The sequence below is a fragment of the Mesoplodon bidens genome (genome assembly GCF_964165515.1).
Source record: "Mesoplodon bidens genome assembly, chromosome: 9".
Lineage (NCBI taxonomy): Eukaryota > Metazoa > Chordata > Mammalia > Artiodactyla > Ziphiidae > Mesoplodon > Mesoplodon bidens.
The window spans coordinates 100873039-100885817 of NC_138166.1; the positions used below are offsets into that span (position 1 = coordinate 100873039).

At 58.6% G+C, this 12779-nt stretch overlaps 1 protein-coding gene across 5 annotated transcripts in view; it reads left to right on the forward strand.

The window, feature by feature from the left end:
- Positions 1-565: 565 nt before the first annotated feature.
- Positions 566-12779, forward strand: part of AGAP3 (ArfGAP with GTPase domain, ankyrin repeat and PH domain 3) — a 58329-nt gene continuing 46115 nt past the window's right edge. For 3 of the 5 annotated variants that reach the window (XM_081243635.1, XM_081243636.1, XM_081243630.1), the window contains exon 1: positions 566-1179. In XM_081243635.1, coding sequence (XP_081099761.1) covers positions 852-1179 — 328 coding nt within the window. In that variant the 5' untranslated portion in view covers positions 566-851. The remainder of the gene's footprint in view (positions 1180-12779) is intronic. The other 2 variants (XM_081243637.1, XM_081243629.1) reach the window with 2 other exon arrangements.

Consider the following 12779-nt stretch of genomic DNA (forward strand, 5'->3'; position numbering starts at 1 on the left):
CAATGGAGAGTCCAGGCAGGGCCTGAGAGAGAACCCTGGGTCGGCGTGGTCTCTAGGGTTGACCTCAGGGCCCTGGGCCCTGGGACAGGGGAGCCTGTGCCGCACTGAAGGCAGGGCGAGGTAAGGGAGGCGCAACTGGGCCTGGCCTGGCCACCCTCCTCGGCCAATCAGCCGCGTTCATCAGTACCCTCGGGCCCAGGGCACTGTGCGGGCACTGCCCAGAGATCGGACACCCCACCCAGACCAGCGCAGGGAGGCGAAAGCGACAGCCGGGGCCGGGAGGGGGGCAGAGCAGCTGTCCTCCCGAAGCGAGGGGCCCTCGAGGCGGGTGTAGGTGGGGCCTGGAGAGGAGGCGGAAGGGCCGAAGCTGGGTGGGAGGGGCCCGGCCGCTGGGGCTGGAGCGCGCGGCTCGGGGGTGGAGGCTGCAGAGCCAGCGAGCGAGCGAGGGGCGGGGGCGCTGGGGCCCGCGCGCAGGAGGGGCGGGGGCGGGGGCGGCGGGGAGGGGGGCTCGGGCTGCGTGTGCTGGAGCCGGCGGGGGTGGCGGTGCGTGCGCATGACGCGGGGGGAGGGCCTGGGCCGCGCGCTCCCGGTCCCGTTGTTGTTGCCGCTGGAGGCTGCTCCCAGGCAGCGGGATCGCGGCGCCGGGAAGCGCCCGGCAGCGGTGGCCACAGCGTGCTCGGCGGCGCCTCCCGGCCTCGGCCCCCGACCCCCGGCCCCATGCACTAGCCCCGCGCCGCCGGCTCCGTAGTCCCGGCCCCGCCAGCCCCGCGCGCCCGCCAGCCCGCCGCCGCTGCCGCCGCGCCGCCCAGGGACCTGGCCGGGCCCGCCTCGGGCCCCGCGGCTCCGGAGCCATGAACTTCCAGGCGGGCGGGGGGCAGAGCCCGCAGCAGCAGCCGAGCCTGGCGGCGCCGGGGGGCGGCGGCGGCGGCGGCGGCGCGGGGGGCGGCGGGCAGTTCGGCGGCGCAGGGCCGGGGGCCGGGGGCGGCGGCGGCCCCTCGCAGCAGCTGGCCGGCGGGCCTCCCCAGCAGTTCGCGCTCTCCAACTCGGCGGCCATCCGGGCCGAGATCCAGCGCTTCGAGTCCGTGCATCCCAATATCTACGCCATCTACGACCTGATCGAGCGCATCGAGGACCTGGCGCTGCAGAACCAGATCCGGGAGCACGTCATTTCCATCGAGGGTGAGCTGAGCCAGGGGCTGCGGGAGCTGGGGCGCGGTGGCCTCTCCGGCGCCGGCCGGGGCCTTTGCTGGCCCGTTCTGGCCACGCTCTTCCCGTTGGGGGTCCTCGCGCGCCTGAGGTCGGGGCCACGCGGTTTGCTGATCGCTGGCGCTGCATAGCCGGCGGCCAGGCTTCGCCATTTCTCGTCCGGAGACACTTTGGGGCTGGGGGCAGGTCCCGTGCCAGGGGACAGGTTTTCTGATCTTAGTGCTCCAGGGCGTGAGGGTGGTGTCGCTCCGGGGACGGGTGCGCACGGAGCCGCAGAGGTTCCGGGGTCCAGGGGCCAGGTCTGGTCAGGCATGGCCGGGGAGGGTGGGCGCGGCGGAGGGCCTCGGCGGGCCGGGAGGTGGGGCCACTGCCGGAGAGGCGTCTCAGCCGCTGTCCCGGCCCTGCCCGCAGCGGAGCGGTGGATCGGAGCCTCCCGTTAGTGGATGGCAGTATTCCCGGGCCCAGCGCCCGCGGGTCCCGGAGGGTGGCGCTCGCCGAGGCTCGCTCTTCCGACGCACACCCTCCACGCTGCCGCGGTCCGGCGGGCGCCGACCAGGCCTGGCGCGGGGCTTGGGCGCCGGGGCCGCGTGGGAAGCCCCGGCCGGGCCAGTGGCGCTTTCGCTGGGTCCCCCGCGCGCCGGGCACCCGCCGCTGCTCTCCAGGGAGCCGCTCGAGAGGCGGGCTCGGGGCTGGTGGGCGCTGACCGACCTCCAGGGACACAGCGCCAGGCGTCGGGGACTACAACCCCGGGCCACTGAGCTGCCCAGCGCTCCTTTCTCTAGGCTCTCGGGCCCTGGACTTCCGCTACTGAGGGGCAGAGAAAGTGGGTGCACGCTGCTGGCAGATGTACCACGACCCCGGGTGTGGTGGGGACGGGCAGCAGAGGCAGGCACCCCAGCGGCGTGGTGACCTTTGAACGCATGTGGGGCAGATGGGCCTGGTCCTGGGCCATCTGCTTCCTCCTCCGGCTCCATTTGCAGGGGGACGCCCACCAGCAGGTGGTGGGTTCGGAAATGCAGGCAGAGTGCAAGGCCTTTTGCCGATGACTTGGAGTTGTGGGCAGGGCCCTGTCCAGTACTTGGGCCTCAGAGTTAGGGCCGCACTCCCATCTTTCTCTCATTGTGTGAGGCTCTTGGGGGTGTCCTTCACCTGAACACCCCGTTTCTGCTTTCAGAGGTCCCCATGGCTGAGGAAGGCATAGCTGGTCTTTTGGGGGTAGGGGACCCCATTTAGAGCTGGGGTCCTGCTCTGTTCTTGTAGCATCCCCGTCGGCCTTCTTTCTGTCCTTTTCCCAGCTCTCTCGCATCGCATCTCTTTCCTCTCAAGGCTGAGTTCACTGTGAACTAATTAGGTGACAGAAAAAAACTCATTAACATGGATCTGAGTAAATGGCCTGAATCATCAGTGTGGCTGGGGACCAGGAGATGACATTTGTGTGAGCCAGGGGCCCCAAAGAGAGGAGATGACCAATATTTCCTCCTAGATCTGAAGGAGGGGGTGGGGGAAGAAATGCCATTCCCTGCAGCTTCCCTGTTTCCCCGGAGGAAGTAAGTTCCTGATCAGCACCAAGATGCCTCCCCCACCCCTCACAGCCCCTTTTGGAGGGGGTGGGACAGCCCCAGGAGGGGTGAGGGATGGCGTCCAGAGCAGGGAGAGGCAGGACTGGGCTGGATTCCACGTCTAACTCCCCCTTCCTTAACAGTACCCCCGCCCCCTGAGCTCAGGAGGTCTCTGGCCCGGCATCTTCCGTGATGTGAAGGCCAGAGTTCCTGGGACACGCTTGGGTTTTCACCCCCATCTTGAATTCAACATGATAGGCAGAATTTCCCCTCTTGGAGCTCTCCCCCGTGACCAACTTCCCCATTGCGGTTTGGAAGTACCCCACATTCCGTCTGCTTAGCCTGGAAGCTTGGTATCACCATTGCGGATCCTGGGACCCGATGTTTCATTGTCACCAGGGCCCAGCTGCTCCTCACACATCCTTTCCCAGCTCTCCTGGTCCCTACTTCCCTGCTCTTTCTTGGCAAGGCCTCCCACCTCTTTCTTCCTTCTCCCCTCTTTTTTTCCAGCCTCTCTCTTGGAACCCATCTTTATTACCCACCTCACCCTTGCTTTCCCACTCCTGTCGCCCCAGCTTTTCTGCTGTAGGCAGGCATCAAAAAAAAAAAACAAAAAAAAAACAGAAAACTCCTTCTCCAATTTCTGCCGTATATCTTTCCTCTTCCCATCTGCCAAACCATATTGCCGCTGTCCTGCAAAGCCGCGTCGGCACCTTCTTTCTCAGTGGAGGGAGGGCAGCCGCTTCTCTGGCGGGCGTTTCCCTGCTCACTCTCTGAGCCTGACCGAGGCCCCTGCCAGGGCCCAGCGGACTTGGGTCGAGACTGTTACATAAACACATTCATCGCCTGGGAGGCTGATCCTGTGTTTCCTAGGGGTGAGCCTCTTAGGGGGAAGGGATGACATTTTCCTAGTGTGTAAGAAGCCTCACTCAGTAATACTTTAGCGAAGGGTGCGTTTGAGCCCTGAAGGTGACTGCGGAGATGCGGTCAGGATGCACTGGGGACTGAGGAAGCGTGGTGGCACCTTGCCCTCCTGTATTCTCTCTGTCTGCTTGCCTCAGCCCCTCTCACCCCGTGGCCAGGGCAGGAAAAAGCAGAGGAACTTTGAGCTTTCCTGTGTTTCAGGACAGGATCTGGAGGGAGGGAGTTCCTTTTCCCACCAAAGGCCAAGGAAAGAGAAAACCTGTCCACCCTTCGGTCTTAAGGAACGAGCGAAATGTCCCCAGGAGCTGGGACGGAGGGATAGACAGCCCACTGCGTGCGGAGCCTTTGAGCCACTCTCACCTCCCTGGTGGGGACACCGGGGCTCAGAGAAGCGAGGGACCTGCAGGGAGGGGCACTCCCGGGGCTTGCTCGGGTGTCCTGGCTGTGTCCTAGAAAGAGGACACGAAGGAACCAGGCCTTGGTCCAGATGGGGCACAGTCTGGGCACGCAGAACACAGGGATGCTGGGCCAAGTGAGCCGGAAGCCAGGATGAGGTGTTGGGAGAAGCAGCCCTTGGGGTCCCAGCAGGTGGCCTGGAAAGGCAGGCTTGTCCCTGAGTAGATGTGAACCTGGGGAGGTCTGCCCAAGGGGAGGCCCGCATGGAGGGCCTGGAAGCGCACTGTGGCCCCGGGAGGCTACTGCTGTGGCAGGAACCTGGCTTTGTCAACTGGGTGACTTGTTCCCGTGGCCCTTGGTTTTCCCCCAGGGGTTTTGAAGCAGTGAAATTCCTTGGACGGGCCAGCACCCCAGCTGGCCTGTTTCCCCCTCACTCACAGAGGCACCGTCTGCCTGCCTCTGTGGGCTCCGGGCTTGATAACATTCTGAAAGGACTCAGGTAAAAAGAGGTGTGGGTTTTCCTGTCCGGTTCAAAATTAGGCTGAAGAGAGAAGGGGGTCCGGAGCTGTGGGCGGGACAGTCGGAAGGGGCAGCCTCAGCATCCACATCCTTCCCTGCAGGCCTGCCCAGGGCTCTAGAGTTTGTCCCCTGTTTCGTCTGTGTGCTGTGACTAGATCCCAGCAACAGCACTCTGGTGCAGAGAGAAGAATTGTGTATGTTTTGGAGACAGAGAAGCCCTCTCCTGAGCTGATGCTCTTCTGCCTGCTCCTCGGGGTGGGCATTCCCCAGCCGGCTGGTAATCCTCACCTGTAGGACTTGCTCAAGTATGCATTTCTTTTCTTTTTTTTTTTTTTTAACATTTATTTATTTGGTTGCACCGGCTCCTTAGTTGCAGCACGTGGGCTCCTTAGTTGTGGCATGCGAACTCTTAGTTGTGGCATGCATGTGGGATCTAGTTCCCTGATCAGGGATCGAACCCGGGCCCCCCGCATTGGGAACGCAGTCTTCACCGCTGCGCCACCAAGGAAGTCCCATCAAGTATGCATTTCTGAGGCTCCCTCCAAGGGATTTGATTCTGTGGGTTTGGGACGGGGGCCCAGGGATCTGCATTTGTAACTTCCCCGGCCCATTCTGGTGATTAGCTGGTTTGGGGAATGAGTGCCTGGTGGGAGACTGGTTATTTAGGACTTTGCACAGAAGAGCTCTAGGAATTCTGAAAAAGAGGATATCGGTGTGGGTGCCCGTGGCCTGGGAAAGCTGCGTTTGTTCCAGGTGCATTTATTTAGCTCCTACTGTGTGGTCCAGTGGCGTCTAGCACAGTGGAGAGCAGGAGGGGAGGGAGGGGCTGAGCCAGCACTCTGGACCCTGAAGGTGAATGGATCAGCCTGTAGGAGGTGCCGGCGGGGGGATTGGGAGGGGCAGGAATAAAGGCTGGGTTTTAAGAAAAGCAGGGCGGAGATGAGAGACTGGGGAAGCCTTGTCAAGACCCCAAGCCTGCAGGGACTTGGGCAGCCTCGAGGTGCAGCCTCCCCACCCCGCATTCAGCCCTCCTTCACTGCGCTCCAGCTCTCTGCCAGGTGGAAGACGCCGTCTAGATAAGACGGTCCTTGCTCGTCAACACCCTGTGGCTGGCACATACCCTAACTCTCCTCTACCAGTTATTTCTTTAACTGAATGTGTGTGCCAGGCGCACAGTCTGAGAGATGCTCCATGCAGAGGGAACAGGTTGGCAAAGGCGGCAAGGGTCGGGGTTCAAGGAACAGCAGGCTGGTCTGTGTGCCCGGAGCATTGAGTCCACGGGGGACAGGCAGGAGGACCCTGGTTCGGGAGTTTTGAATGCTTTATCCTGTATGAACTCGTTTACACCTCACCTTGTTCCAGGAGGCCATACGCGGTGACGCTTAAGCCTGCAGGAGGTGGGCTGTCACGGGAGGGTCGAAGAAGGAGCCAACCGACGGGTCATATTTGAGAGCTGGTTGCATTTGAGAACTGACTGTCTGTGCAGCGCCGGCTGGATCAGAGGGAGTAGGGCCACCGGGAGAGCAGGCAGCAGAGGCGGCTTAATGAGCTCTCAGTGTCCGCGCCGTACCTTTGACCGTGAGCCCTCCCTAGCAGCTGTCAGCGGGCCTCTGGCCTCAGAACCTCAGGAATGGAGGGGGAAGGTTGGGGGAGGCAGGCCCGGGGCCCTGAGAACTCCTGTGTCTCCGCTCAGCATCTCCTGAACACCCACTCAGGACCCTGTGGCTTTTGCCCCCATTCTCTAATAGGCAGGTAACTCGAGATTAGTTGAACCGGAGAGCGTTCCTCCTGACGCCGAGCCAACTTCCACCGCGCAGGCCAGGGGTGCGGGGCAGCTCATTGTGGCGTGTGGAGCTGAGCTCTAGGGTTATGGAAGCGGGAGCGGGAGGTGACCAGGGTCTCCTGCTTTGAGGATGGGGACCGTGGGCTGTGCAGTGTTCCACCAGTTGACATTCCTCCCCTGCCTGCTGGAGGTGGTCACGAGGCCTCTGCAGTCCTTTGCAGTCTTCTCCGGTATGCAGGTATCATCTCCATTTTGCAAAGGAGATCTCCTAGGACTGAGATGGAGTCACTTCCCAAGGCCACACAGGAGCGGCACAGCCAGGGACTCTGCCTGGTTTTCCAACTCCAGGCCTGGGGCTCTTCCCCTCACATGGGTGGGCTGACGGAGCTTTGCTGGACCAGGCTGGACACCCAGTCAGCCCTTCTGGCTGCCTCTCAGGCAAGGTGTTGACCTCGAGTTGAACTTTTGGAAGCTTTTAGAGTATCACTTCAGGGTGACCCAGAGCTCTTCTCTCCTGCCGTGGTTTTCTTCTGAGTGTCTTGAATCCCCAACTGAATGGTGGCTCTTGGAGGGGGGCTCTACCTTCTATGAGCAGCATGGATGTTGTGTGTAGGAGAAAGATGCTTGGTCAAGAAATACTCCAAAATATTTGAATATTTAAAAATTTTAAGTATATGTTTATTTTTTTAATAACTTATTTTTTAATTAATTAATTAATTTTTGGCTACGTTGGGTCTTCATTGCTGCGCGTGGGCTTTCTCTAGTTGCAGTGAGCGGGGGCTACTCTTCGTTGTGGTGCGCGGGCTTCTCATTGCGGTGGCTTCTCTTGTTGTGGAGTACAGGCTCTAGGTGCACGGACTTCAGTAGTTGTGGCTTGTGGGCTCTAGAGCGCAGGCTCAGTAGTTGTGGCGCACGGGCTTAGTTGCTCCGCGGCATGTGGGATCTTCCCGGACCAGGGCTCGAACCCGTGTCCCCTGCATTGGCGGGCGGATTCTTAACCACTGCGCCACCAGGGAAGCCCCTAAATGTGTGTTTAAATGACAAAAATAATGCATGCTGGTTATCACACATTCAAATGTGGAAAGGAAGTCGAAGAAATGTGTGTGCCCCCCGCCCCTCCCCGAGGTACCTGCTGTTGTCTGTCTGTCTGATGGTGTCTTTCCCATCTGCTTTCTCTCCTATATATATCTACTATCTACTGCTCTATGATTGATGATACTCTTGGCGTTTCACAGCAAAAGTGGGACTTCTGTGGGAAATACTCCACTGGGAGAAGGGGAACCAGAGTCGCAGTTTCAAGAAAGGCATCTGTGTTCATGCACCCGTCTGGCAGCTCCCTGCGGGGCAGTTGGGATACCTGAGTTCTCATTCCTGTTCTGCTGCCGACTGGCTGTGAGAACTCGGGCAAGTCATAAAGGCGCCCCCAATGCCCCCGGCCTGTTCTCCTAGAACCCAGTTCTGGTTTCATCTGCACAGCTTGCTGTGACCGCGCCCTCAAGCATTTGGACCATCTCCGTCTTGGGTCCCTGGTCCAGGGAGGGCAGACCCCGTTCAGTGGGAGGTTCTGAGGCTGCCTTCTTGTGCACAGCATATGACACGCGCTGCCCGGTCATCGCCTCTGTACCTGAGTTTCCTCAGGTGAGAAGGAGGGGTAGTGACAGTGTGATGGGGATAGGCGCGTCAGGTGCCAACAGCGGTGCCTGGCACAGAGCGAGCACCCAGTGCCTGCTCGTGGTGAGCTGAGAGGCTGCGTGCAGTTGATCCAAGTCTCCTGGTACCTAGATCTTTGCACACTTGTCTGATTATTTCCTTTGGACAAATTCCCAAGTAGAAGAAAACAGTGAGGCCGTCGGGCACGCACGACCTTTTGGGGACTTCCTCTGTGCGCCACACTGCCCTGCAGGAAGGCCCTTCCCGTGTCCCTGGGGCAGAGACTGCCTTCTCCCTGCCCACCCTGTCCACTTGAAAGGTGAAGAGAAATGATGAAATGATTTTTGTTGTTGTTTTATCTTGTGTGTACCTGATTACTAGTGAGAGTCAACATGAAACAGAATGTTTTTGGTTGTTGTATTTTGTTGAATTCCCTTCATATCCTTTATTCATCTTCCTCGTAGTTTGTTACTCTTTCTCTTAATATGTGTAAGATCGTTTTGGTTTTGGTTTTGGATTTTTTTGGCTGTGCGGTATGTGGGATCTTAGTTCCCCCACCAGGCATCGAACCCACACCCCCTACAGTGGAAGCGCAGCGTCTTGACCACTGGACCGCCAGGGAAGCCCCTGTGTAGGACAGTTTTAATATGCAAACATAGATCAGGCATACATTGCTGTTTGCTGGAGGGGAGCCGCGGTCTTGATCTCTCTGGCGGCACTCTGGCCCTCCCGGGGCCCTGGGCACTGAGGTGAGTGATCCCACAGCACATGGCCCCGGAGGGATGTCTGTGCCTTTACTGTTCTCGTGCCTGTTTATAGTGTGTATTTTCTTTCTCTTTCTTGTTTGTCAGACCCCTCCTTGCCACTGTTGGTGCACCCGCCCACAGCAGTTTCTCTTTTGCCTTTTAATTTGATGCTTTGTTGGCTTGCGAACCTGGAGCCCAAGCTGGTAGAGTGGGATTCGAGCCCAGTCACGGCCTCTCCGTGTGTGTCTGTGGGTCTGTGTGTGCGGCAGGGCTGGGAGGCCGGGAGAGCTGGACCCCACTCGGGGCTCCTGCTCTGCTCGTGGTGGGAGCTCCCGGCCCCTCCTCTGCGTGTGGTCTCTTCCAGGGAGGGGCAGATGCACCTCCCTGCCCAGAGAACTCTCTTGGTTAAACAGGCCCTAGATGAAGGCCCTTTGCTAAGAAGCACTGTGATGATTTGGTGGCTTTCAGTCCCTCTGAAGCCCCACTCGTCTTGGTTATTGCTTCTAGAGTCTTCTAGACTGTTTTAGGTTGGATGATGTGGTAGAATGGAGCCTGGTGTCATTCCTTCTCTGTCACAGTCTGTATAGGGTAGTGGGTACAATCCGGCTCTGGAGCCAGGCTGCCTAGATTTACATTCCTAACTTAGTAGTGGTGTAACCTTTCTGTGTGTTGGCTTCCTTGTTGGGCTAGTTCCTTGGCTTCCTTGTTGCTAATATGAGTTTAACAAGCACCCATCTCGTTGTGTAGGTGTGACAGTGAAGTATGTTAACGTGTGCAAAGCTTTTAGACCAGCCCCGGCCCCTCGGAAGTGTTCACAGTGGCTCCAGCCTTTGCAGGGCTGCAGGGAGGATTCAGGGAGGGAGGGAGTGTCCCTCGTGGCACCTGCAGCGGTGGCTCCCCAGTCACGCTCCCTGAACCCGAGCGGGCGAACGGGAGAACCTGGCGAACGGGAGAACCTGGCGGGGCAGAGTCTGGGGTAAGTTGGTTTAGCCTGGCAGGCCCCAGGGAGGGGTGTCAGGTCTGGACTTGTCTGACGTTCCAGCTGATTGGAGCAGACCCTGGGCCACAGCTGGTCACAAGGAGTGTGCCACACAGGCACCCAGCATTGCTTTCATCTGATTGCTTGCCCATCGATTAAACTATTTCCTCTAATTCAGCACCAATTACACGTGTGAGTCATGTGTAAATTTAAATTTTCAAGTAGCCATATTAAGAAAGCAAAAAAAAATTATCTTTAATAATGCATTTTATTTAACCCATTGTATCGGAAATATTATCATTTCAATGTGCAATTAACAAATTAATATAACGGGGCTTCCCTGGTGGCGCAGTGGTTAAGAATCCGCCTGGTTCGATCCCTCGTCCGGGAAGATCCCACGTGCCCCGGAGCAACTAAGCTCGTGCGCCACAACTACTGAGCCTGCGCTCTGGAGCCTGCGAGCCACAACTACTGAAGCCCGTGCGCCTAGAGCCCGTGCTCCGTTACAAGAGAAGCCACTGCAGTGAGGAGCCCGTGCACTGCAAATGAAGAGTAGCCCCCGCTCACTGCAAATAGAGAAAGCCCTGCGCGCAGCAACGAAGACCCAACACAGCCAAAAATTAAATAAAATAAATAAATAAATAAAGTAATTAATATAACAATTTTTAATGAGACATCTTACATTCTTTTTGCAACTAAGTCTTCAAACTGTGTTTCACCCGCTCAGTGCCTCTCCATTTGGACTGGCCGCATTTCAAGTGCTCAAGAGCCGTGCATGGCCAGTGTCTCTGGTATTGGAAGAACAGCTCTAATTTTAGCCTATAAGGTAACAAAAGAATTCCTGTTTGTTGGAAAAATTGAATACAGAAGTATATCCTTTTGGATTCATCTTTCTAAAGTATCATATTAAAATTTTTTAAGTAACGTGCTTTTCATGTATATCCTGCCGTTTTCCTTCAGTCATTCAACAAACACTCCTGAGTACCTGCTCAGGCTGTGGTGATGGGTAGCAGATAAATCTATTTAGAAGTGTTACTGAAGTCACAGTAGTTTTTTGTCGCCGTGGATTTTCTTAAAACCCGGAAGCACAACTACCGTTGAGGGGGCTCGGCCCCGAAACGTGTTCCCGTCCAGGGGTTCTCAAGTTTTGGAACCGAGATCCACACAGTTTTGCTCAAGGCGGAAGGTGGGGAGTGAGCCCAGACCCCGCTGTTTTGCAAGAAGCTGGAGGAGAGGGCGCGTGTCTGTTGGGGGGATCATGTCCAGGCCCCTCTTAGCGTCTTGGTTGAGAGTGTGTTGCCCACGGGCCCCAGCGTGGCTCGCGTCACTTGGGTTTGGCAGTTTCATCCCACGTGGCTGCCGCTCTGCCCTACTTAATCCACGCCCGCACCCTCTGCATCACAGCCCGAGGATAATCCTGAATTAGGGTGAGGGGAAGGGAGGTGGCAGGGAAAGGCTCTTCCATCTGCTTGGGGGCAAGGGCCGGAGGGCCCGACCGGGAGTGGACGTGCCAGACAGCGAGCCTGTTGCTGGGCAGAGCTCATGTGAACAGCACAGTCCGTGGACTGGCTGGCCGCTGCGTATCCTCCTCACGCTTGATGGACTAAAGTGCTGGATTGTGAAGTGCAGACCTCTAGGGAATAGGGTGCCGATATGTAGGCCGGCCAGCCGGCCAGCTGTGCAGACTGTAAGCCCAGCCCTCGCTCTGCGGACCAGAGAGGGTGGAAGCCACCTACCAGGGGATTCAAGGTCACTGTTGAGCAGCAGGGCGGGGTGAGGCCCCGGGCCTTTGCACTTCACGGTGGTAGTCTCCTTCCAGCTCACAGGAGAGGCGGGCCGGGTGATCCTGGCCATGTGACCCACAGCAGTTGTGCCAGGATGTGTCACCAGCAAAGTCACAATATTCCCCTCACCCCATCCTGCTGTCTTAGGCAGGAGCTGTTTTTGTAAGCTTTTTTTTTTTGGTTTGTGTTTTGTCTTTAGGCTGAGTCACGTGTATATAATAGCGAAACGTTCGTAAACGTCCACGTACTCTCTGGAAACACGTGGCACAGAATAAGGCCCCTCTCAGCCGGCAGCCTAGGTTGGCTTCCTTGCTCTCTCAGTCCACTTCCAGGCCCTGAAATAAGGAGACCTTCCCCCTCCCCCCTCTGCTTGGAGATGAGATGCTTGTAGAGCCACCCAGGAAGGAGCACCCTGTTGTACTGCATTCACCAACCCCCTCTTGTTAACCTTTGTCCGGGGAGCCAGCAGGGACCCTGCCAATGGGCTGGGCTGGGCAGCTCTCTGCCTTTAGCAGGCCCTTGGTGACTGACATCTTGGATGGGATGTCCTGAGGCCCCTCCAGCCAACCCAGAGAAGACAGAGCCTATCAGCCTGCAGAGCTCTCATTCTCTCCCAGGCTGTCACTCTCGGGGAGGTGGGGCGGGGGGGCCGCGGACACGCCATCCTGAAACTGTGCTAACAGGCTCTCATCTCCCTTCCTGGGTACCCCCCATCCCCTGCCGGCTGTGGCCCTTGGGCCGCGCTTCTCTCAGTGGGCCCTGAGCGCACGGCAGCCCCTCCAGGGCCATTACTGCCCTTTACCTGCGAGAAGAGCTGGGGTCTAAACCTGCCTCCATCACCCACCTTTCCCGTTCGAGGCCCTGGTCTGTTGCGTGTCCCTCCCCAGCCCCTAGTCTCCCCTGGCCTGGTCCCTCGTGGGGCCTGGAGCAGTGGGTGCTCTCCCCACGCTGGCCCCAAGCTGGTGTCGGCCTCATCTGCTGCTTTCCTTCTGGACACTGAGCCGGTGGCCGGTGGGCCTCGGGCCCCCAGCCCAGTACCAGCCTGGCAGGTACCAGTGACCAAGGGCCCTCCCTGCTCTGTACCCAGCCCAGGGGCCCTGTTGGACCTGGAGGTGGCTCAGGGAGCCCTCGCCTGTATCACACTGCTCCTTCCCCTCCAGGGCCATGGTGCTGCCCGTGGGGCCCCTCCCAGCCCGCTGGCCCCAAGCAGCCAAGGGCAGGGGGCCTGTGAGG